This window comes from Setaria viridis, chromosome 9 (genome assembly GCF_005286985.2).
Source record: "Setaria viridis chromosome 9, Setaria_viridis_v4.0, whole genome shotgun sequence".
Classification (NCBI taxonomy): domain Eukaryota; kingdom Viridiplantae; phylum Streptophyta; class Magnoliopsida; order Poales; family Poaceae; genus Setaria; species Setaria viridis.
The window spans coordinates 15885934-15912548 of record NC_048271.2 but is presented as its reverse complement, the minus strand read 5'-3'; the positions used below and the strand labels follow the sequence as shown (position 1 = coordinate 15912548).

The following is a 26615-nucleotide window of genomic DNA, read 5'->3' as shown; positions in this document are numbered from 1 at the left end:
CCCTTTTGTCCCGGTTTAAAGTTGGCCTGGGACAAAAAGTTCACCAACCGGGACTAAAGCTCGGTCACTGGTGGGGGGGCTCACCAACCGGGATAAAAGACCCCCCACTTTTATCCCGGTTGGTAACACCAACCGCCAACCAGGATAAAAGGGTCGAGAGCCTTTTATCCCGGTTTGTAATACCAACCGGGATAAAAGGGGGTCTTTTATCCCGATTGGTGTTTCAAACCGGGATAAAAGGGTCCCCAATGAAATCTGGCGCTAAAAATCAGCCGATGGCCTTCAGCGTCGGACACACGACCCGGGAGAATCTGCTTACCTCCTGTTCGGGTGATCGCCCTGGTGCGGTTCGCACGGCGTGCCAGTCAATCTGACCTGTTGATTGACAAGGAAAGAAATGTATTAAATTCCAGGGGTTTCGATCGGCTGAAGTTCCAATCTGTCTCGAAAAGCGTATTAGCGAATCGGCCGATTTGCTATGAAGATGACCAGTTATAGGACAGCCGATAATCACGTAGCGATTATGAAGAAATTACCAAAGTAGGTTAAATAACGCTACAAATGCAACACTTGAAATAGATCTAATCGGCTATGTAATGATGAACAGGAATAGCAATAATAAAGCCGACAGTTCAAACCTCAAGCTGGATAACTGGTGATAAAACTAGAACAATAGATAAAACCTATAATTCTAGTAAATATCGATAACTGGTGAATAAATCTAAATGAAACGACAGCGATACGCCTGAAGTTAAAGCTTAGATATTATTCGATAAACGGAACTTACAGAATCGGCCGGAGATCGTGTCAATGCAGCCCTACCAACCCGTACGAACTCGTGAAAGAAAAAGAAGTATTGGCAAAGTCACCGCCTTGAAAGTAAAGTACAATGAAAAAGTAGATTGTTTGTATTGATTGATGTGTTTTTTACAAATCTATAAAGATGGCTATTTATAGCCTGTTACAACCAATTTCCTAACCGATTAGGATCTATCTCTAGTTTTAAATGAAAACGAATATTTACAAATACAACTTGTATCGGAGTTGTTATTATACCCCCACGAGCCAAACTTTCTCTATATTCTCTGTCTGATCCACTTTAAGCCCATATTAGCCCAACCGCTCCAGCCTTCCAATCGGCCGATCTGTACCAACTCCGTCCGCCAAAACACTATAGCGCCAATCGGGCAATTCCAAACTGTAGCACCAATCGGCCGATTCCCAGTCGTGACCTTTTAATCTGCCGCATCGACCATTCCTTTCTTCCCTTGACGCCGATCCCATACGTGTCAAAACTTGGCGTCAACACATGCCCCCCAGTTTCGGAGTAAAACATGACTTTTACTTCGAAATTCTTTTTTAACTTCTCCTCTGAAATGAACGCGGCAAAAATCTCCTTCCGTTTCGTAGTCTTCTACTTGATGATTACAATCTTTTTGAAACGGGCGCCTGAGACAACCGCTCCCCCAAAATTCGTGTAGACAGCGCGGTAAAAATCTCGCCTTTACCCCTTCTCTCAGACCGTCTTTAAATACTGGTCACGCCCTGCCGCTTCTCCTTCACAAGCCCAGTAACTTCCTTCCCGGCGCATCAGTTTCCATCTTCTCTCGACACCCTTTTGGCTTCCAACTGCATTCTCCGACGATCCTCTTTTCATCTACATTCCACCCCATCTCCTCAATGGCAGCACCATCAGCAACTCCTCCAGCAACAGAGGCTCCGCCAGCAGCTCCATCAGCGGCGGCAGCAGCTCCATCGGTGACAGAGGCTCCGTCGGCAACTCCATCGGCGACAATGAGCTTTATCCCGGAGGTAAGCATCCGAAACTCTTCTTCTCTTTTTTTTACCGCCCATACATTTTTTAGATCCATTCTTAGTTCTTCACTTTTTACCTTTTTTTAGGCAGTCAGACACCAAATTACTATTCGCCTTTCTGAAGCTCCTAGTCTCATCTGCTTAGGACCTATGGGGAACCCAGACCCAACCGATATGATTAATTTAGAGACCTAGAGAATTCCATTTAAACAATCACCCATGGATTTGGACTAGTGGTCGGGCACCTTTAGATCTTGGCTGAATGAAACTGCCAGCTGGAAGGAGTGGTACCAAAGAATGGCCAACTCCAAGAGAGTTCAATGGGATGCAAAGAAAATCAGCCAGTGCATCAACTTATCCTTATCCCAGATGGAAAAGAATGAACCCTTGGTGATAACAGCTTCTTATTTCTGGTCTGACGCACTTAATGTGTTTCTTTTTGGACATGGACTCATGACCCCAACCCTGGCCGATGTTGTGATGTTGACCGGCCTTAACATTTCTTCCCCCAATACTCCCTTCAATTATCTGGTCAAGCCGACCCATCGGCTGGAAATAAAAGGAATCGACGGGTGGAAGGGGTACATCAACATGAACACGAGGACCGGGATAATTCAAGAGAGAGAATACACGGCCTTCTTGATGATGTGGCTAGAGAAACATCTTTTCTGCGGTAGGGCAGTCGGCCCTTCCTCCAACACACAAGCCCTGGCCGAAGCCCTGTCAAGAGGAGCAAATGTTCCTTTAGGAAAACACTTATTGGGATCGGCCTACCATATGATGCACCACATCGGCGTCAAGCTGTCAAGGGGGAGCTGATTAGTAACCTTGGTGGCCCCTGGTGGTTCATCACCCTCTAGCTTAATTTGTATATGAGCAAGATCTCACAGCAGCGGATAGAGATCATGACGTTCCCCAATATTGAGTCAGAGGAAAACCCCACCGTACGGTGTCGATGCACCTCTTTCGGCGAAGCAGCGTCAGCCTTCCCTGGTTGCCAGCTCACCGCCATCCAAACAGCTGAGTATTTCAGATGTTTTTACAACGGCTTTAGTGAAGAACCCACCAGCTGGTACCCGTATCAGAGAACAGAACCACTTTTTGAGCTTCTGTTCTGTTATGACTCGACGTCCAACAATTTTGATAACGATCTCACGGATGCCTTGATCAAGCCAGGGATCTTACCAGCAAACTTCTTCTCCGGGAAGGATTCGCCGACCTATGAGTTTTACAATCCTTCAGCCGCGGCACGGCAATTCAGCCTTGGTCAGCTGCCGATTCAGGTTTACTTTGCGGGCCGTGCACAATTTCGAGATGCGCTTACTAAGGGCTTCGACTATAGTCAGCTATGCGACTTAGTGCCCGATTCCAGCACCATTGATCTGACCGATTGGATAGTGGCACCTTTTGCTGTCCAACAATTCAAACTATGGTGGGCAGAATGGAAACGACATCTCTTTTGTGCATCTCCTGCGATATACTGCAACAATCTGGACCCTGACAACATTGACCCTAATGCAGCGGTACTGCTCTTTCCTCAGCCGATTTCAATGTCGTTTCCTTTTTATACTACAAATTTGCCACTAACTCTTGTTTTCTTTTATAGTCCGAGAGTCGACTTCCTCCCACACGCAGCCGAAGTGGCAGGCTGATAGAGAATCGCTATCCATACACACACTTCCCACTCATCGGCTATCATGCCCCAACTATCAATGACATCACCACCGGCCGATCAAAACAGACACTGAAGAAGACTTCAAAGAAGACGAGCCGCCGAGTGCGTGCCCGCATAGAATCTGCCGATCAGTCGGTGGCGGCAACGGCTGAATCTTTGGCTGCGCCGATTCTTCCGATCATTGAAGAAGTTGACCCCCAGGCTGCTACAGAAGCTGGAGCGGCCGCTGCATCATTGCTAGTAGAAGTTGTTCAGGTAACCTCGTATTCACATCCTTCTAAGTATTCTGTCAATATTAATTTCTTCTTTCTGTCAGGCCGTGCAAGTTGCTCCAGTGCAATCTCCGCAGCAATTAGCCACACCCCAAGCAGAAATCGGAGCGCCAGTAATTCCTCCTACCGAGGTAGAGAATCCCTTAACTCAATTTTTTGATACTTAACCAAAAGCTTAACCGATTTTGATGCAGGCTACCCTGGGCACATCAATTGTACCCTTCCAACAATCATCGGCCGAGCAACCCACAGAGGTATGACAGTCGTCATATGCCGTCAGCCTTTATCATTGTATTACACTTATAAAAATCCGCTTCTCGTACCTTTCCAGGAGGCCGACCCGAGCAGGGCACCAATAATCGTCGAATCTTCCTCCTCTGATGAACCGATCACGTCAGTTCTCGAGTCGAGGGTAGCACTCCCGCAGACGCAAGCAGAAGAAATCCGTCTCAAAGAGGTAAGAGACTTGTCACCCGAATCGGCCGATTTCCCATTACCGTCGGCTAATCTGTATTTATTTTTTATTCTTTCGCAGGAACAAGATGCCCCCAATAACAGTCTCTTCTCTTTCGCGGTCACACTTTCTGATGATGAGGAGGTTGCTTCCCGTCAAGTCACACTGAGCTCAATCACCGACGACGTCCGTGCCAAGCTTGAGAGCATACGGATCCTCCTCCAACAAGATATCGGCTGATTAGTGGAAGACGCCTCGCCGATTCAGTAGCTCTTTAGCGATATCAGAGACCGAGTTCCCAAGGAGGCAGAGGAAGCTCTGGCACCCGCCGCATACATCGAGTTAATGCGGGTTCCAGTGTTCAGGGCCTTGCACCACATGGCCGATCACGCCAAACTAGCAAAAGCCCACGAGAAGGAAGACTCTTACAAGCATCAAGCTTAAGAGGTACATCACCGAATCAATTTCCTTGAAAGCTCTTGCCCAGATATCGTTGGTGCTATAGATCGCCTTAAACGGTGAAGGGCAGAGCTTGCCAAGGAGATGGAGCAGGTGACCAAGGCCATAGCTGTCGAATAGAAGAGACTTCAAGACCTCTCATCTGTCATTGCCGAGCTGAAGCAAGAGAGGCAGAACCTGGCCCATGAAGCAATCAAGCTCCATCGCCATATGCCAGAAGTCCCTCGGTCAGCTGATCACGACTAGAGGACTTTAGACTCGGCCGATCAGGTTAGGCAGCGAGCGATTGTGGCTATTAATGCCCTCCTTGGATGAACTGCAAAAGTACTAGACGCTCTGTAAAAACATTAATGTCTTTTGACCATTGACGTGTGGATCCAATCCTGAACCGTCCTTCGTGGCGGCCTTTCATTTATTACCCCTTTTACTCTGATAGGACGCATCTTACCAAACTCTCGCCCCTTTTCCTTCTATAAGTATGAGGCCACGTATTGTTTCCAAAGGCATTCGCATTGCTCGTCCTCTCCTCCTCTAGTAGTTCATACCATCAAACTATTCGCCAAGATGTCTTCTTCGTCTTCTTCGTTCTCTTCCTTCTTCGTCAACCATGTACGAAATCTTCCTCCGTCCTCTATTCCCTCGTCTAACATTTTGATCAATCTATCTATGAGCAGTTGTTCGATGATTTTTTCAGCCCAGACGCCTTAGATCTAACTTAGAACGGGCGATCAAGATCATGCACTCCGATGAACCATTGTCGCAGGCGGACAAAGATCTAATCAGGGCCCATCGTGAAGAACTCAGGGATCATGTTCCCATTGAAGTCTAGAAGATCTAGGACCATATCGACGCCAATTGCTCCAGGCGGCCGCCAACTGAAAGGAGTCATCCACTCCCTCGTCCAGTCGCCCTTGAAGATGCCGCAGTGGGAACGTCTCAACCACCTCTTGACAGGAGCCACCCCCTTCCTCATCAAATCGAGGTCGAAGCCGTGATGGAGGACCTTGAGGAAAAGAGCATCCGCCTCTTGATAGAATTAGGTCGGGTCGAGAGGGAGATTAAGAAAAAGAGTGGTCAATAAATGAGTTGGTACTTTTTGTTCTAAGGGCGACTTGTACCGTGTCGGCCATGTACCCCGTCATTTGTACCGAATAATAAATCGGCCAGATCAGGCGAATGTTTCGTTCTTAAGGCGATGTTTATCTTTGCATCGGCTATACCAACAGGAGCCAATAAGATTCGGCCACGTCATATTGACGCACCCTATTCTCAGTTACGCATCCACCCATATACTAGGATAGTATCTTTTCAGATATCTCCCGTTCAAGGCTCTCGTGAATTCCTCTCCTTCGATAGTTTTCAGTATATATGCATTTCCCGGAGCACATCGGCCGATTTTATACAGCCCTTCCCAAGTGGGCGACCATTTCCCAAACTTGGGATCCTTAGACCCTATCGGCAGCACCAACTTTCATACCAAATCTCCTTGGGAGAATTGTTTGACCTTGACCTTCTTATCGTACCACCTGGCCACCCTTTTCTTGTTTTCTTCAATGCTGATCAGGGCCCTTAATCGCTGACTTGCCAAATCGTCGAGCTCTCCCTTCATGAGGAGGGAATAGTCATCGGCCGTCAACTGATCTTGAAGTGATGTGCGCCTTGACCCCGTCCTTAATTCCCAAGGCAATACCACCTTGTGACCATATACCAATTGATAAGGAGATATTTTAGTGGCCCCGTGACAGGCCATCCTGTAAGCCCATAAAGCTTCGGTCAAACATAAGTGCCACTTTTTAGGTTGTTCCTCTATTTTTCTCTTGATCAACTTGATTATCCCCTTATTGGACGATTCGGCTTGGCCGTTAGCTTGAGCATAATACGGAGAAGAATTCAACAACTTAATTCCCATATCGGCAGTGAACTCCTCAAACTCTCCCAAAGTGAACATCGTTCCTTGATCAGTTGTGATGGTTTGAGGGATACCGAACCGATAAACAATGTAGTCTCTTACGAAATCGACCATGGCGGCCGATGTTACGGCCTTCAACGGAATTGCCTCCACCCATTTGGTAAAGTAGTCAGTGGCTACTAATATAAACTTGTGTCCCTTGCTTGATGGAGGATAAATTTATCCGATGAGGTCTATTCCCCAACCCCTAAACGGCCATGGTTTGATTATCAGATTCATAGCCGATGCTGGCGCACGTTGCACGTTGCCAAACTTTTGACAGTCCTAACACCCTTTATAATACTTAAGGCAGTCTTTGAGTATCGTCGGCCAATAGTACCCGTTATTTCTAATCATCCAGTTCATCTTATGAGCCAATTGGTGAGCTCCGCACACACCTTCGTGGATTTCTCCCATCATGATCTTTGCTTCTTCCATTCCCAAACATTTGAGCAGAACTCCATCAATCATTCGGTAAAACACATCATCCTCGAGTAGCACATACTTTGTGGCTTGAAAGCGCACTCGCCGATCCACTTGCTTGGACGGATCTTTCAAGTAATCGGCGATCTCCTTTCGCCAACCATCGGTCGCGAGTTCCAGAGTCATGGCGCCTTGAATCGACCGATACTCGGATACGTGTTGGGCAAGCCTGTTGGCCTCTTCATTATAGTTTCTGGGAATATGCTCAATAACCGTGGACTTGAATTCTTTTAAAAGCTGGAGGCAATCTTCGTAGTAAATCCTTAAAATGTCATCTTTACATTCAAATCTCCCCATTAATTGGTCTACGATGAGCATGGAGTCCCCAAAAATTTCCACAGCATCGGCTTTGATCTCTCCCAATAATTGAATACCTTTCAGGACAGCTCGGTATTCCGCCTGGTTATTGGTTGCGGATGCTTCTATCGGCAGAGAGAAATCATAACTTGCCCCCCGAGACGATATGAGGACGATGCCGATACCTGACCCGGCCCCACACGAAGAACCATCAAAGTATAGAGTCCATGGAACTGGTTCCACGACAGCGACTTCTGGTCCACAATGCTGAGCTACGAAATCGGCCATGACTTGACCTTTAACAGCTTTGGCCGATTCGTACCTTAGGTCAAACTCTCATAGAGCTTGGATCCACTTTCCAATTCGTCCTTTCAAAATTGGCAACGACAGCATGTAATTTACTATGTCATCTTTGCACAAGACTATGCATTCTGCCGATAATAGGTAGTGCCTGAGCTTGGTGCATGAGAAATAAAGACATAGGCATAGCCGTTCTATCGGGGAATATCTTGTCTCGACGTTCAGAAGTCTTCTGCTAACATAATATATTACCCGTTCTTTTCCTTCAAACTCCTGTACTAGTGTCGATCTGATAGCCCGTTCATCGGCCGATAAGCATAGTCTGAACGGCTTGTTAGCTTGCGGCGGGACTAATACAGGTGGCGAAATCATATATTGCTTGATGTCTTCCAACGCTTTTCGCTGTTCTTCTCCCCACACGAATTCCTGATCGGGTTTCAACTTCAACAAAGGAGTGAAAGCTTGAATACGTCCAGACAAATTGGATATAAATCTTCTGATGAAGTTGACTTTGTCGATTAGGGATTGCAGCTCAATTTTATTCTGTGGGGCTACAACCTTATTGATGGTGGCTATGATCTTCCATTTGACTTCTATTCCGTGCACGTGTACCATGAATCCTAGGAATTGTCCAGCTGACACGCCGAATGTGCACTTGTTCGGGTTCATTTTCAAACCATGCTTCCTCGTGCACTCCAACACCTCTCGCAAGTCGGCCAGATGTTCTTTATGTCCTTTTGACTTGACCACGACGTCATTGATGTAGATTTCCACGAGTGCGCCAATAAGCTTGTGAAATATTTAATTCATGGCCCGTTGATATGTGGCGCCGGTGTTCTTTAATCCAAAGGTCATTACTACCCACTCGAATAAACCGAGGTGGCCCGGACACCTGAAAGCTGTTTTCAAAATATCTTCTTCGGCCATTAATATTTGATTGTAACCAACATTACCATCCATGAAACTGATGACTTTATGTCTCGCGGCGGCATCTATCAATACATCAGCTGTCGGCATTGGATACCCATCCATCGGCATGGCCTGATTAAGGTTCCTAAAGTCAATGCATACGCGCAGCTTTCCATTTTTCTTGTATACGGGTACAATATTAGAGATCCACTCGGCGTAACGGCACTGTCGAATAAATTTCGCTTCAATCAGTCTTGTAATCTCGGCCTTTATATCAGGTAGAATTTTAGCATTGCATCATCGTGCGGGCTGCTGATACGGCCGATATCCTGGTTTTATAGGCAACCGGTGTTCAACAATGGACCGGTCTAGGCCAGGCATCTCATGGTATTCCCAAGCAAAACAATCTTTAAATTCTTTTAATAAATTTGTCAATTTACACTTGTACTCGGGATCCAGGTTAGCACTAATGTACGTCGGCCTTGGTTTGGTGCCATCACCTAAATCTACCATCTCCAACGAATCGGCCGACGTAAACCCGTATCCCAGCTTCCCATTTTCTCGGACGAATTGATCCATTTAATCTAAATCTTCAGAGCCGACTGCTCGGATCGGCTGTAGTCTAAAATCGGACACTCTGAGAAAATCGGTGTCCCAAGTTCTACCGGATATGCACTTGATGTGCTCGCAGCTCCACAGTTGTGTATCGGCCGCAGCAATACTGTAGGCGGAATCAGCGGTGACTATCTCGATGTTGTCGCCGACCCATTGTACGAGGCATTGGTGCATTGTTGACGGGACGCAGCAATTCGCGTGCATCCAATCGCGACCGAGCAACATGTTGTAGGACCCTTTGCTATTAATAATAAATAAAGTAGTAGGAAGGGTCTTACTGCCGATGGTAGGGTCAACGCAGAGCACCCCACGGGCGGGAGACACGTTGCCTTCGAAGTCTTTGAGCATCATGTCCGTCTTGGTCAGATCCTCATTGCTTTTGCCCAACTTCCGGAACATGGCATACGGTATGATGTTGACTGCAGTGCCTCCATCTACTAGTAACCTGGTGACAAGTCGACCGTTGACGTGTCCTTTGAGGAATAGGGCCTTGAGGTGTTGCCGTTTTTCATCTTCGGGTTTCTCAAAAGTGGTTGTCATTGGCTCCAAAGCCAATTGCATCATCTGTTCCTCCATCCTCGTCGTGTCGTCTCGATCGGCGGGAGCCATGAACTCCATCAACAAGATGAACACCATGCTGACATCAGCTGCCGATTCCTGTTTGTCGCCTTCTTCATTGTTGTTTCTTTTGGGGCGCCAGACTCGAGACCTGTCATCTTTCTTGTCCAGCATCTACCTCTGCTCTTCTTCTTGTTGTTCCCACTGGCGCAGACGTTGGATCCTTCATTTTTGGGATTAGGTCAATCCAGCAAAGCACCACCTGGGGTTCACCGGTTTGACCGGCAGTCTGGCGCGCTCCCAGTCTGGTTCCCGTCCTAGGGGGGTTTTCATCTGACACCTTTGCGTCGGCCACCTCCTCTAGCCGATCGTCTGCGCTGGTTCTGCCCCCAGTCGCTTGTGCTGGTCAATCCTACCCCCTGGCCGATCATACTGTTCAAGCCTGCCCCTTGGCCGATCATACCGGTCAATTCTGCCCCCCAGCCGATCACGCACTGAAAGGCGTCAATCCTCTTGCTCGCGCCAGTTTCTGCTGAGACCTCTTGAACGGGCGAATGTCATGATATGGACCGCTGCACTCCGGGCAATTATCGGCCGATGGCAACCTGAGGTTATTTTCCCAGCAGTGGATGAAGAACGGGCACCGCCAGTGATCTTCGTGTCAGCGCATCATTTCTTCTTGGTGTCTCGAACTTTCCTGCTATCGATGGTACTTGTTGAGCAAGAATTGGGAGGTGATAGGTCTACACGGTCTTTCCGTTCTTTCGCCTTCATCTTCAACCCATCTTTTCCCTTTGACATCTTCAACCGTAGCCTGATTTCTGGTGTCCATGGCGCCGTTTCTCTTAGCCGATTCTGAGGTCAGCACCTTGGTTTGGAGTGCGTTCTTTCCTATGTCAACCATGTTAGTGGGAAAAGGGTGTTGATCGATCTTCATCGACTTTACTGGTTTCGTCGGGACCTCGAATTTGAGTCTGCCTTGCTCAATGGCGACTGTATCTGCTAACGGAAGATTTTGCACTCGTTTGTGTCGTGGGACGTGGCATTGTGCCATTTGCAATACTTCATCTTCTTGAGTTGCTCGGCCGATGGAATGGTGTGGTAAGGTGAGAGCTTGATCTGCCCCTCTTGGAGAAGTAAATCGAAGAACTTGTCAGCCTTTGACGTGTCAAAACTGAACGCTTCTGGTTCCTTCTTCCCGAACGGGCATGATATCGGCTTTTTCCCTTTGACCCATTCTGCTAGGCCGATTTTTGCTTCTTCGTCAGATTCAGATCTCTCCAAGTACGCCACCTTTTTCTGAAAATTTCTCCGCTGATCAAAAGGGCGTACTTCTTGGCCGGCCAATCGGTAAACGATCTGACTCAAGCTTTCGAACTCCTGGGAAGCGTACTTTTCTTTGATATGCGGTAGGAGACCTTGGAAGGCGATATCGGCCAGCTGCACGTCGGTCAGGACTAGGGTGTAGCACTTTTTTCTGACCTCTCTGAACCTCTATACATAATTGGTCACTGGCTCGTTGCTCCTCTGCCTGAGGCTGGTCAGATCTGAAAGCTTCATCTTGTGGACTCCCTCGTAGAAGTACTTGTGGAATTGCTTTTCCAGATCGGCCCCAAGTAACGATGGAATTGGGTGGCAGCATAGTGAACCATTGGAAAGCCCACCCGGACAGAGACGACGAGAACAGACGTACCCGCAGAGCATCTTGTGTGGTGGCCTCCCCGCACTGGATGGTGAATCTGTTTATGTGCTCCACAGTTGAGGTGTCGTCTAGTCCCAAAAACTTGGTGAAGTTAGGAACATTGTACCGATGGGGAAACGGCAGTAGATCGTAGGTAGGTGGGTATGGCGTTCTGTACATGTAGGTTTGTACCTTCAGCTTCAACCCGAATTGATCTTGAATTACCTCCGCTATCCTTGCTGTCCAATCCACTTGCTGCTGATGAACAACTGGTTGAGGGGTCAGCACATGTTGGTGGATCGGCGGTGGGATGACCGGGTGATGGATCAAGGCGTGGGGTGGATTCTGCGGCAGTGTGGCCGGCTATGCAGTTGACAGTTGGTGGCGTAGAGAATCGGTCGTCCCATTGTACAGCATCATAGGTGCCGCACTTCTGAGTGCTTCTATCGCATCTGCCCCCCGGCCGATTTCTGACGTGGTTGGTTGATATTGTGGGACCGTCGGCAGGATGGCCGATTGGAATGGTGCCTGGATCGGAGAGCCTCCAATACCGGCCGATTGATCTAGAGTAGCCACCGTTACTGGTGCCCCCCAAGGCACTGAGTTCGAGGGCAATGATTGCACAGAGGAAATCTAGGCAGGCTGAGGTGGTGCCTGTGTTTGAAAACACGGCGCACCGTTGTACCCTGGAGGCATCGAAGGCAGTGAAGTGTTGTGTCCTCCAGGTTGTGTCTGTGTCGGCTGATGAGCTGAGTGAGATGTGCCTGGTAAGCTCCTGACTGGGGTTACAATGGGTGGGGCGTACGCTGGCCCCTGATATCCTTGAGCTACCCCGTTGGCCAGGGAACTGATGACGACATTGTACACCGTGTTGGTCTTCACCGGGGATTGGTCGATAAAAGCCTGATAGACGGACTGTTGAATCATATCGGACATCTTGCCCGAGTCCTCAGCAACGGTAATCTGGCGGGGAGTTGGAAAAGAAGCTTTCTTGACGGTCTCCCTGCTTCTAGTACGACTGAAAGATTGCAAGCATGTCTTCCTGTATTGTTCCATGTGCCTTGTCAGTTCTTCTTAATGGTCGTCCTTGAGATCTGCTTTCGTCACCTCGATGACGTTGGCTTCGGAGATTTCGGTAGCTTTCTACATGTTGGGTGTTGAAGTTGTCCCACCGAGCGTGCCAAAAGTGTGTTGGCGCTAAAAATCGGCCGATGGCCTTCAGCGTCGGACACACGACCCGGGAGAATCTGCTTAGCTCCTGTACGGGTGATCCCCCCGGTGCGGTTCGCGCGGCGTGCCAGTCAATCTGACCTGTTGATTGACAAGGAAAGAAACGTATTAAATTCCAGGAGTTTCGATCGGCTGAAGTTTCGATCTATCTCGAAAAGCGTATCAGCGAATCGACCGATTTGCTATGAAGATGACCAGCTATAGGATAGCCGATAATCATGTAACGATTATGAAGAAATTACCAAAGTAGGTTAAATAACGCTACAAATGCAACACTTGAAATAGATCTAATCGGCTATATAATGATGAACAGGAATAGCGATAATAAAGCCGATAGTTCAAACCTCAAGCTGGATAACTGGTGATAAAACTAGAACAATAGATAAAACCTATAATTCTAGTAAATATCGATAACTGGTGAATAAATCCAAATGAAACGACAGCGATACGCCTGAAGTTAAAGCTTAGATATTATTTGATAAACGGAACTTACAGAATCGGCTGGAGATCGTGTCGATGCAGTCCTGCCAACCCGTACGAACTCGTGAAAGAAAAAGAAGTATTGGCAAAGTCACCGCCTTGAAAGTAAAGTACAATGAAAAAGTAGATTGTTTGTATTGATTGATGTGTTTTTTACAAATCTCTAAAGATGGCGATTTATAGCCTGTTACAACCAATTTCCTAACCGACTAGGATCTATCTCTAGTTTTAAACGAAAACGAATATTTACAAACACAACTCGTATCGGAGTTGGTTATTATACCCCCACGTGCCAAACTTTCCCTTTATTTTTTGTTTGATCCACTTTAAGCCCATATTGGCCCAACCGCTCCAGCCTTCCAATCGGCCGATCTCTACCAACTCCGTCCGCCAAAATACTATAGCGCCAATCGGCCGATTCCCAACTGTAGCACCAATCGGCTGATTCCCAGTTGTGACCTTTTAATCTGCCGCATCGGCTATTCCTTTCTTCCCTTGATGCCGATCCCATACGTGTCAAAATCTGGCGTGAACAAAAACTCATCAGACGCAGCTCCTCCAGGAAGAAGAACGACAGAATAAGATGAAGCAGCAGGAGGTAGAATCTTCCTCCACAACATTGAGCAAGGGGAAACTTCACCACTTCACCTAGTAGACCGTTACTTGTCCTCTACCGATTTACATTACCTAAGGCATTCTATTCTAGCAAAGGTGTTCTTTTAGATTTGTCATGTTGGGCGCCTCGGATGCCATTGTACTGTTGCTTGTATTGTTGCTCATACTATTATAACATTTCATCTTCTTTTATCGAGTACTCAAATTCCACACTATTTAATTACACTACTCTGCGGCAAGTACACTATTCAAATAGTGGTTTCACTGTTGACGTGACCCCTCACTGAAAAGCCTACACTATACATCGTTTTTCATGAACCCTCACTGAAAAGGCTATATTGTAGACTGCAAGGACCCTGAATGTGAAGCCTTCTTAGGTAGATGGGACTCCACACTTACACCTACGTCCATGCACCTGCAAAGGCTATATGTACCATTTCTCAGGATGATTGAACACGACGGCGTACTGAACACATGGGGGTGCAGCGCGTCTTCATCTCAGCACTCTTTATATTGAACCCCCCTCTCCCAAATCCTTCCACGCAACTGAGCACGAGTAACACTCCCATATCCTTTGGCGCCACTGAGCACGGGTAAAAACTATGGCATCTGCAAGAGGGAGAGGTCGTGGGAGGAGGGGAAGAGGAGGGGTGCTCTTATTCCAACCATCACTTGGTCAGGTTCTTTTGGCCCAACGGAGTACGAGGCACCCCTCGACAAGTTCCCTCTGGAGGACAGGGCTAACTATGCCCCTCCAAATTGTCTTAGGCCTTATGACGACCTCCACGATACGTGGCCAATGTGTCACGATGGCGTGGCTTGTGTCGTCCAGCTCTATGACGGCTACGGTGATGGAAGTCGCCGTTTCTTTTGATGCTCGTATAGGTTGGTGAGTAAAGTTATTACTTCATTACTCTTCCTAAACTTCTCATCCTTCAAAGTAACATCATGTTCAAAGCTATTTCAATGAAGGTAACTGCTGCTACGCCAACTGGGTCAATCCACCATTTCCTAAGCCATCCCAGGAGTACATACACTACCTGAAGCAAGATCTTGGACTTGGAGCGTAAGGTTGAGGATCTTCAGTCCAAAATTGTCGCGAATCCTTGGGCGGTTGACATTGCAGGTATCTTGATTTGCACCGATTCATAGTGCAAGTGCCCCTACCACCACAATAAGGATCGCCCCCTATCTCCACCATCCTCTTAGGGTGCTGGCTACTATGGAGCTGGGCCATCACAGTCCTCGCAGAGCCAGTTCTATTAGGAAGTAGACATGGCTCTTTCCCCAGCTATTTCAATTACCTAAGGCATGCTAGGTTTAGCAACGGCTAGCATCCGTGCCGCATATGCCACTGCAATGTATAATTAGTTGTTCACCCTAGAGTCGTTGTTCTTCGTATGTTCCGCAGAAATTTCGTTTGCATCCGTTGTAATCTCGCTGGAAACAACTATGTATCTAATGGTCGGGAGTTAAATCATTTTCAATAATCTACCTCTCTCAAATTACGAAGTTACATATTGCAATGGAACTACATATTTCACTTTTAAAAATATCAATGACTGTAGGAAGTTCCGTTTGAACCAGCTATAACATCCTCAACCCGGCTAAACCTGACTAAACCACAACATGGGAAAGTGCTGCCACTCCAAACCTACTGACCTATCGCCATCTCAAGTGGCGAAATAAGCTTGGTGATCGCGGCAGGCGTCCTGCCACCAAACCTCGTACGACGGTATAGATCTATTTCTGCATTTATTTATGCAAAATCCTAAAAAATATAAAAAAAAGTTCGCAACCTCCATGTTCCAAGCAAGATCGATCTGAGCGCACCAAGTTCCCATAAGCGATGTTTCAAAGTTTATGCGCATGTCCGATCGACGGAGGGAAGCTTCCAGGAACGAAGGTGCAGCCCCCTATCTAAAAAGGGATGTCTACGGCCCACTCGAGTATTATTGGGCCAGCCCACACTCGAATTTCCATCCATCCATCCATCCATCTGATCCAACGGCTCATGTCCATCCCCTACCTCATAACCCTACCATGCTCTGCCCATGGTCTTCCTCATGACGGAAGCACGCACGCACGTACAGGGGCGCCGCCGCTGTGACAAACGGACATTCCGGCGCCCATAGCTCCCTCCACCGACGCCGGCGAGCAACGTCGATGAGCCCTCGCCCTGGGAAATGCCCCCAGCACCCCATTTTTCAACTCCAGCGAGCTTATTCATGGCTTCTCGCCCCCGCCCTGCCCTCCTTCCTCGTCTCCGGCGGCTCCCCCGCCCACTCCCGCGCTAACTTGTCGCCGGTGCTCGCCGCCGCCGCTTCCACGGTCCATCCGGCTGTCCACCAGCCGCCCGCGCCGCCTTGCCGCCCCGCTGGCTCGAACCGCCACCACCGCCGGCTACTTTGCCGCCCGGAGCTCCCTCTAGGTTCGCCAGAGACAGGTACGCCCCCTCCCCAAAACCCCGAACCCTAAAAGCCCGTCGGAGCTTATCGGGCACGCGGAGCTAGAGAAGAAGGTGAGAGCTGGGGGGAAGGAAAAATTCGAGTGTAGGGAGCCAGGAAAATACTCGAGCTTTCCCCATCTAAAATCTCTTTTCACAGCGTGTAAATGTATTTCCATTTTCGGAAACTCGGTGCCAACAGGCGAACATGCTTTCGGTGCCATTTTTTCTCTGCACGTGTCACGTGTGGTGAGAGCCTTCATATATGCTGTATAGGTAATTTGCTTCCTCCCTCTGACACATCTGTCTCTCTGTGAAGTGTGAACTCACACCTTCCCCACCTTTGATCCCCCGATGAAAGTCATAATGTGGATGTGCATGCCGTGTGTACTACTGCTAAGCAATGGAGATGGCACTGATCAGTTGTGTAGATCAGACCTTCAGCTAGCGCACCTAGCCGGCGTGGTGAAGGCCGGCGGGAGCTCTGATTCAAGCTGTAGCAGTGTGTACCCGTCGGGAAATGGATGGAAAGCGAAGCTAGCGTCATCTCTCGACAATAACTACCTGAGGAACATGGCTAAATCCCTTGGAAAGAAAACGTCATGTGGTAATCTCGTTTTGGACCACTGGGTAGGAAAACAAACAAATCAGATCCCCTCAGAGATCGATCGAACAAATCAATCTCCACCGGCCGAACCCAGCGATCGTGATCTAAAATATTAAAATATCCAAATCAACACAAATGTATTAGCCCTCCAACAGTTTGGCCCCGTTTGGTAGGACTTCTCCAAGTGCTTCTCCACCAACTTTTGATGAAGCCCTACCAAACGATTGATTGGAAAACGGCTTCAAGAAAGAAGCCCTTAAAATCCCGATGACTGGAGCCGTTCGGTGGGGAGGGAGCCAAAAACATTGGCTCCCTCCGGCTTCTCCTCCTTGTTTCCCCACTTGCCCTTGTGAGAAGGGCCCGCGGGTGGAGCTCGGGTGGAGCTGGCCGACGACGAGGACCGGAGGCGCGGTAGGTGGCGAGGGTGGGCCGGCGGCGGGAGGCATGGCGGCGCAGCGGTGGAAGGTCGGGAGCTGGAGATGGGGGACGGAACCGGAGATGGCCGGAGGTGGAGGCAGCCGGCGAGGACCGCTGGAGGTGGGGGCGGTTCGGCGGCGGGAGACCAGCAGGCGTGGCGGCAGGGGCTGGGGGTGAGCCGGCGATGGGAGGCCGGGAGGAGAACGGGAGCCGACGGTAGGAGGCGACGGGGGTCGGGGTGAGGCGGGGGTGAGCTGGCGGCGGGGGTCGGGGGTGAGGCGGGGGTGAGCTGGCGGCGGGGGCCGGGGGTGAGCCGGCGGCGGGAGGCCGGGAGCTGAGGTGGTGTCCAAGTGCGGCAGAGGCGAGGCGGCAGGCATGGAGGAGAAAGAGAGAATGGATAAGACGAGAATAAAAGCGAAGGAAAAAAGAATTAAGAAGAAAAGGGGGGAAAAGGAAAAAAAAGGGTATTATGAGCACTTCACATTTTTATCCATATTACACAGTTAGGAGAAACCATTTTACCAAACGTTTTTTCATCCAGACAAGTCGAAGCAAAAAAAATATTTCACCAAAGAAGCCACAGCCACAACCGTTTCAGCCACAGCCGCAGCCCTATCAAACGAGGCCTCATTCTCATACGTATACTCTAACAGTTTTTATGGAGAAAAACTATGCCATGAGAAGGTACATTTCTTGTATTCTTTACCTCATGTTTGCACCATATTATGTTGATGGTCACACATCACAAAAAAATTGTGTTCTATATTTTGATTCAGGTGGTTGAATGTAACATAATTTCTTGTATGTGAAGAACTATTCAACCTGTTTCCACTTTCCCGATTGAATTTATATCCTGTGGTTTATTTATTTTTCATGCAACATGTACCTTATACTCCTCATAGCGCATGCTCTGTTTTTCTGTTTGTTTTGTACTTTTGAGTAAGTTACATCATGCTAATATCAGCTCATAACACTGCTGTCTGCTGGAAACGAGGAGTAATCCATTTTTCCATCGGAATATTTGTGGCTTCTCAGCTCCTACACTGCTCACTTTTTCACTGCTGTGGATATGGCTGGTATCAGGTATGTACCGTAACAGAACATGGAATGCATACCAATCAGGCATCAAGTATCACTCAAAATATCTTGTGGTTTGTTTCTTCGGCCAAAATAGTAGTGAACTGTCGATATAAGTAGATTACCAAATAGCCAGAGGTCTTATTCCAATAAAGTCATTAGCAATCACAGTAAATTTATTGTCTTACGTCTTTCTTCACTTCTACTCTGAGATGTTTTTCTTCTCACCGATTCACTTAATTAGCAGGTTCCTGCAACTGAATCCCTATGGTGGCAGTGTGGCACTTGCACTTCATCTTGTGCTGAACGCCTGAACCCAACAAGCTTCAAGCCAGTTTACATTAATGTTGTGTTCGAATTGTCAATGTGCAAGTGCAACCATTCTAGTGGAACCTACCGTGGGCGCTAGAAAGAGCAGAAGGTTGGTATGAGGTATCCGGTTTGCTTTCTGATGAAAAACAGTGTGTGATTTCCCGTAAGGAAAAAGAAGTGTGATACATTCTCCATTTTTTTTTCTTTTGCGAGATAATCCCTTTTTTTAAGCTATGTGCTGAACATGAACACATTGTTTTCCAACTCTAACCACAAAGCTATCTTAACTCGAAGTTTTGACACAGTTTAGCTTGCCCGTGATTATAACTTTTACTTTTTTTAGCCACGCCACTACTGTTCGCGATATAGGAATCACGCCGTTACAATTCTCGCGTAATTTGAACCATGCCATTTTCTACGCTCGGATCACCTTTGAGCCCACGTGCAGACCACAGTACTTCAGTATTGCCCCAAATAACACAGGCGACAGCTATGGGAGGATGGACGGCGGCGGCCAGGCAACGGCACCCACGGCGAGGCCTGGTGGACGGTGGATGGTGGGTTCCCTGCACCCTGCTGCGGCATGGCATGACCTCCGCCTCTCCTTCCTCCCATCTACCCCGTCCTTGTCTTGACCCATGGACCGAAGCCGCATCTTGAGCTCGCCGGAGTCAAGCGCCGCCGCCAAGCTTCGTCGCCCAAATGCACCACCGCGGGCTCGAGCTCCAGCGCGGGTGAGCGCGAGCTCCGGCGCCGGTGGCTCCATGGCCCAGGTGCAGAAGGAGAGGGAAAGGGGAGGTGTGCCGGTGGTAGGGAGGCGGAGGTGGGAAGGAGGGAGGAAGGAGATGATGCGTGGGACCCACACGTAAGTGAGATGGAGATAGAGTTGTAGGAGGGTATTCTAGTCTATACAAAAATACGGCGACCTGTGCGTGGGTCCAATGGTCCAAAAGACGTAGAAAATGACATATGTTGACTTGTACAGTAGTTGCGTGGCTCGGAAATGTGAAAATTATAATGGCATAGATCCAGTTTTTTCTTTGTGTCAATCTACAGGTCTGCGCAACCGGTTAGTGCAGAAAGTTACTACACAGAAGAATGAAAGAACGGACGAACCATGTGGGTAAAGTTCGGAGTTCATCCATAAGAGTCACGTAGCGCGGTAAAACTATGCTGATCATAGCGTTATAATTGGTCCTCATTGGTTGGATACAACTTCAGGTATTCAAACAAGAGCCAGACACAGCTCGACTCTTACATTCTGATGCTGCCGGACTTGCAAATAGGCTTACATTTCGGCAGAATCCAAGAGCTACACACAAGACCCAAATGATCCAGCTCCAGTTCCTAATCACAAACACGCAGCGCACAAGCATCGCCCATGTCACAATATAATGAGCAAAATCGAGGGAGCATTGTCGCTGGCAAGAAATAAACCCCAGAATTCTAAGGGAATGCCAGCAACAAACATGATTTCTTCACTCCTTAGACCAAGACACAGATTTACATCATACTCAACATAGATCACATATAGCAGGAGCTGGTATTTCAACGTACAGATTCCTCAAAGGCAAACACAATAAATTTTGTTAAGTTTGTTCTAGTCATTGCACAACAATTCGAAGCAATAATGTATGCAAAACATGCTTGGGAAAACCGAATATTTTTCAGTGTTCATAAAACTGTGTCGAACTAACCCCATGCGATTATATGGCATCAAGCAAAGGAAACATACACAGAAAATATAGGCACCGGATAATTCCACCAGCAATATACACAGATTTTTTTGAGGAAGTGCAACATACACAGAATTAATTGCTACTATCAACAATGAAAACGGATCCAGTTTAATTATAATGACAGCAGCTACTGTGAACATCAACCCACACCACACAACAAAAATATCGACAGCACAAAATTCAATTCTGGATGAAAAGCATCGAATATGAACAATATTCATAAAACATAAGCAATATTCTACCAATGCAATATCAATTATCCGCAGATGTTTCTGTACTAGCGAATGTAACATCAACACATTAATAAGCAACAATGTCTTCTAAACTGACTAATTCAAACAAGTACATATCCTAGAAAACAATTACAAAAGAACAAAGGAAAGCATAGCTGCATGCAAACTTTGCATGTCAAACCAACTCAACACTGTTGTATGCAAAGAAAATTGTACCTCTTGAATTAGTGGTGTACTAACAAACAACCACAGGAAGATTTCATTCTTACTACTGAGTTTATGACCAACAAGTTAATTTAATTATTAGCTTGACACAAACTAAGTATCCTATCCAAGAAACAAAGCAGCAAAAAGAAGACATTGCCGACAATATGGAGTTCACCCATTGGGCAAAGATGCAAGTGAAAATGCAATTGCCAGAACATAATGTAAGAAGTTCCTATAACATGCTTAATGTTGTAAACAAAAACAGACAATTTACATTTTAGATGTATACCAAGTATTGTTGAATTGATAAGAACCCATCCATCCATATCACTAATGATCCTGGCTAACAACTACATATAGACATCTATGTTCTGTATAATGAACAACTGAAATTGAACAAATTTAATCTCAATTTGTCGCAAATGGGCCTAACAGCAACAGCAAAATGTGTTTCTAGATCTAAAAGATACAAAATAACGATTTTCCATGGCAAAAGCACCTATACTTCTATTGCGCATAACAAAATATTCAAGCTGACAAGCAACCAAAGAGCATAAAATGTAGCAAGTCTCATTGTACTTTATAAAATAGCTTAAGATTTCAAAAGCGCGAGAATATAAATCTGATGTCCATCACACGCAACCAGACCGATTTACATAAAAGATAGGTCCAAAGCTTAATCGCCACAGAAGTAAACCATAGATCACCATAGATGTAGGCAACCAGTGCGACCCGCGGAAGCCTAGACGCGGTCACGACGGGGACCACCGTACTGCGGACGGCCGAAGGCGGGGGCGTTGGAGTTCTCAGGCTGGAGCTCAACGCCGGGGAGGTCGGCCATGCCGAGGGCCGCGAGCATCTCCATGGTCTCCTTGTCGACGCGGATCTGGTCGACCTCGAGCGCCGACTTCTCCGGGACGAAGTCCATGCGGCGCTCGCGCTCCTCCTCCTGCAGCTTGAGCGAGATGCCGCGGACCGGGCCGCGCTGGATGCGGCGCATCAGGTGGGTGGTGAAGCCGGCCACCTTGTTGCGGAGGCGCTTCGAGGGCAGGATCGAGACCTCCTCCAGCACCTTCTTGTTGGTGTGGAAGTCGAGGGTCATGCGGGAGTAGTACTTCTCGATCACCTGCCTGGAGGTCTTCTTCACGGTCTTGGTACGGACGCGACCCATGGCTGCTGGCTGTGGCTCCTTCCTCCTCCGGCGACGGCTATGCGCTGGTTTGTGGCGGCGGCGGGGGGCGAGGAATAGAGCAAGTGTTCTGGGGAGGCGAGAGATGGGAGTTTACAAGGGAGGCGGCCGTGTGGGGGGCTAGGGTTTCGCAGTAGGGAGGGAGATCTCAGCCGCTCGTTCGAGACGGGCGGATGATAATGAATGGGCTGATATTGGGCCTCGCTTATTGTGCATGTCCGGAATCTCCTCTCTTTGGGCCAGTCTGTTTGTTCTGTTATTCAGTCGGTATTCTTTTCGTCATGCTTTGTGTGTACAAGTGTACAACAGTACAAGTCCATTCTGTTGACTGGAATCGTTTAGAGCTCGTCAAAGCTAAGAAAATTGCTGTTTTGGCACGCTAAACATTAGTTTCAATGGAAAAGAAAACGAAATTATATTAAAAATGAGGAAGTGTTATGAAATCAAACTTCCCATCGTAAGTGTCATTTTAGCTAAGACCATCTTTAAGATGTTTAATATGTGATGATGGGGTACCTATCGTTGTCTACTAAGGATGTATTTGGTTGCTTGTACCGTTTGATTTATATATGAAATGGTTCAAAATAATACTCCTTCCATTCCAAATCGTAGGTCGTTTTAGCTTTTCTAAGTTCATAGATAGTACTGTGCATCTAGATATAGTGTATATCTAGGTGCATAATAATATCTATGAACCTGCAAAAGTCAAAATGACCTACCATTTGGAACGTAGGGAGTAATGATTATTTTATTTGGTTGGGTGAATTGTACCAACTCATGATGAAGCCATCCCACTTAATTTATTATTCTACTAGTAGGAACGAACCATATGGTACAAGCAAATTGGTTGAACCCCACCATACATGATCATCCATGCATGCATCATGTGGTGCATACAACCAAACCCACCCTAAATATTCTTCCCCGTTCCTCCCGTTTGGCCGCTCTCTCCTATATTGCTAAATCACACGCTTGCAATTTTAGTGTTAAGTAGCAAATATGCCCGTGTGTTATTACAGGTAAATGTTATATACTATTTAGGATCTATCATATGATCTTATCTCTAATTTTAGTCTCTGGTCTAAATTGATGAGAATTTTGTGTGACATGTCACTGGCCCGACGAGCTTATCTAAGTGTAACGTCATACTCTAAAAGCCGTAGTCGTCGTAGTCCTATTGTTCAACCCAAATAGCATGCAATGCGCGGGTGACTCATATCAACTCTTCTCTGCATGTGTCGCTCGCAAAATCTACTTCTGATTCTAATAGCCGACCCACGTAGGCATAGGTGGTACACGATGCTATTCTCGTGTGGTAGTATGTCTTGCTTTGCTTTTGAATTTCATGGCATAAAAATTAAAATACATGACCGGCTCACAATTGTCTTTTTGTCTTTTTAAGCTCTAAATGACTTTATTGTATCCTCAAGTCACCGGTACATGAGTCGATCCCTCGTCATTAGAGAGATATTATCATAACGGTATTGAATAATAGAGCCACTACTTTCTTGCACTGACTGACTTTTGTATTTGATTGGGAGATTAGTCCATTCTTATCCTTTTGGTTCAGAGATGAATTAACACAGTTAATCCACTGAAACTCCGTGCTATTCTTTTTCCTTTTAATGGCGTCATGCCTATATTTTTGCTATTCTTTTTCCTTTTAATGGCGTCATGCTTATATTTTTATACATGTTGCGTCGCACCTCAACTCCTTCCGCCTGTGCAGTAAAAATCTTTCACCCATGCCTTATCTTATCCAGCCGCGTCGCTATCCTTTCCAGTTCGCGTCGACACAAGCGCGGCTGCCGAGGGACGGAGGGAGCTCGCCTCGCAAAAGGAATCTGTCCTGACATTGGAGCTCACCCGATTGGGGGAGTTCATCCCGCCAGAGGACCTCGTGTGGTCGGCGGAACTCGAGCTCCTCGCCCGCAGCGCCACCTGACCTCCCCGCGTTACCTTGGCCTTCTCTTCCCCGGATCCGTTTGCCCTGAGCGTCGTCGCCTACAACACCGCTTGGCCTGATGGCCTCCCCATGTCGCCTTGGCCTCCTCTTTGCCGAATCTGCCTGCCCTAGCAGCCCTCGCCTACAGCATCGCCTCGAGCTTCTCGGCACAACCTCATCGTCATCCTTGTCCAATTTTGAAATGCACGCAGCCGAGGAAGAAAGGTACTTTTTTTGCAAATCGTCAAAACTCCAAGGATAGTGGGTTGATTAAAAAAGTTAAAGGATTTTTTTTCAAAACTACCCGACAGTTGGAAAAAACGACCGCACTTTAATATTAGAGATAGAGGACAGTGGGTTGATTAAAAAAGTTAAAGGATTTTTTTCAAAACTACCCGACAGTTGGAAAAAACGACCGCACTTTAATACTAGAGATAGTTAGATAGAGATTGAAAACGTGTACATCTTTAGTTGATGGTAATGTGCAGGTATGCAAAGTTTGTTTTGCTCCGAGTCATTGGATCGAATGACCCAAAATTCATTGAAATAAACTAATCCGGATTTGGAGAAGTGGGACAAAAATAAACTAGCTAGCCGACTTACTACTACCTAATTGGAGCCACCACTTGCATTGCATCCCTAGTAATGCGAGCTTGTGCTTTTTTGCCATTTGTTCAGCACCTTTGATCGGGACATCCATGGCTACACAAAGCACACGACTGCGCTTCAACCATGTCAAAAGATGAAGCAATTGTGCCGGCTGGCTCCCAAGAAGTTATTTGTGCTTATTTTCACATGGTTGGTTTGTGTAGTTTTTTAGAGCGGACAGGCATAACAGCCCTGCCCCATTTTTCATAATGAAAAACAAGGCAAACAGAGCGCAGTGTTCAGCGTTTAAGCGTATTACAGACCGGATCAGCACTCGTTCGTGAGGCTACCCGCAGCATCAAGCAGAGCACTGCCGGTAGGCATTACATTAACGTCCGAGATGGGCAAAATGAAAACAGGAAACATAAAATGATGAAATAATGGATTTGGTCTATTGCAATTTTAGAAATTCCAAATAAATCTCAAAGGTCCATGTGTGCATGAGCAAGTGGTTGAAGTGGCGCAAACCTTTAGTCCCACATTGCTAGTACAGGAGAAGGATGGTCAACATAAATATGGAGGTTGTCTCCACTTCTCCAAGCTATGTGTGTGGGGAGAGAATGAAAGCTCCACACGCGCGCGCTGACTTGCCACACCACACCACGCCGGGCTGGGGCGAAGGGTGCGGGCGTAGTCTTATCGTCTACCAGATGGATGTAAAGATAGCTTTTTTAAATGGAGAGTTGGATCATGAGATCTATATGGATAATCCTAACGGATTTGTGCTGAAGGGTCAAGAAAATAAGGTGTGTAAGTTGTTGAAGTCTTTGTATGGTCTGAAACAAGCACCTAAGTAATGGCATGATAAGTTTGACAGAACTTAACGTCTGCGGGCTTTTTGTCATTAACGAGGCTGATAGATCTGTGTACTATCGCCATGGTGGGGGTGAAGGGGTTATTTTATGCTTGTACGTGGATGACATACTGATCTTTGGCACAAACATTGATGTGATCAATGAGGTTAAGTCTTTTCTATCACAGAACTTTGATATGAAAGATCTGGGAGAAAGATCCGTGAATTAGGATTTGGGAAAAACAAGTTGCCGCTTGACTGAGGAGAGTAATTATTAAACCCTCTTTATGTAAAGATGCAATACTCTCAAATGTTGTAAGGAAGGTTAGCAATATGCTTTAATGTTCTTCTATTAGCTTGATTAAGCGAAGATGTTGTCCTACAGAGCATTCTTGAAAGAACACACCTATATGAGCCCGACTGTAGAACATCACAGTCTATGAGACGTGGGTGATCTCTAGTAATCTCATGAAGAGACCAAGGAGTATGACGAATATGCTCCACCCGCGGGGTAGGCTACTGGTAGCCAGGTATTAGTTCCGACTTTGAGTGAAACTTGTCTGCACAAAACTTGCAATTCAAGGCTTAGTCCATTGTCAAGTTGTGGATGAATGTAGCTTGAAGCTCTAGGTAAGAGCTCAACTTAACAGTCCTTACTGAAACGCTGGTATATAAACAGCAATGAGAAACAGGCAAAATCTCTTATGGACATTTGAGATCTGGTGGGGGATTGATGAAATAATGAGCTTGGCCCATTGCAATTTCAGAAATTCCAAATAAATCTCAAAGGTCGTGTGGGCATGAACAAGTGGTTGGATTGGTGCAAACCTTTAGTCCTACATTACTAGTGGAGGAGAACGATGGCCAACATAAATATGAAGGTTGTCTCCACTCCTCCAACCTATATATGTGGGGAGAGAAGGAAAGCTCCACACGCATGCGCTTGCTCACCACACCACGCCTCGCCGGGCCAGGCGGGGCGAAGGGCGCGGGCGTGTGACACCTGCGTGAATGGTCCACCGAAATCCGACCTCCAGCCTTGCGGTGGTGCGCTTTCCTTTTATCATTTTATTTTTTAATTACTTGGCATTTAAGTTAGCGAGATATATGGAAGCCTAATCGGTTGGATCACAATCGTGACGTGAGATCGTGGGTTTTCCTATATATATGACCTACCATCCTCTATCGAAAACACATCTAATCGAGTTAGG

The 26615-nt window shown here is 47.0% G+C and overlaps 1 protein-coding gene and 1 long non-coding RNA gene across 2 annotated transcripts; one reads left to right on the top strand and one right to left on the bottom strand.

Moving 5' to 3' along the window:
* Positions 1-17489: 17489 nt before the first annotated feature.
* LOC117840233 (uncharacterized) lies at positions 17490-18852 on the top strand. Its single transcript, XR_011897135.1, has 2 exons — positions 17490-18344; positions 18586-18852. It is a non-coding gene; the product is annotated as an uncharacterized lncRNA (long non-coding RNA).
* Positions 18853-21388: 2536 nt separating this feature from the next.
* Positions 21389-22121, bottom strand: LOC117840234 (small ribosomal subunit protein eS17x). Its single transcript, XM_034720703.2, has one exon. The coding sequence runs from the start codon at positions 21998-22000 to the stop codon at positions 21572-21574; it is 429 nt and encodes a 142-aa protein (XP_034576594.1). The 5' UTR covers positions 22001-22121; the 3' UTR covers positions 21389-21571.
* Between the last annotated feature and the right edge of the window lie 4494 nt (positions 22122-26615).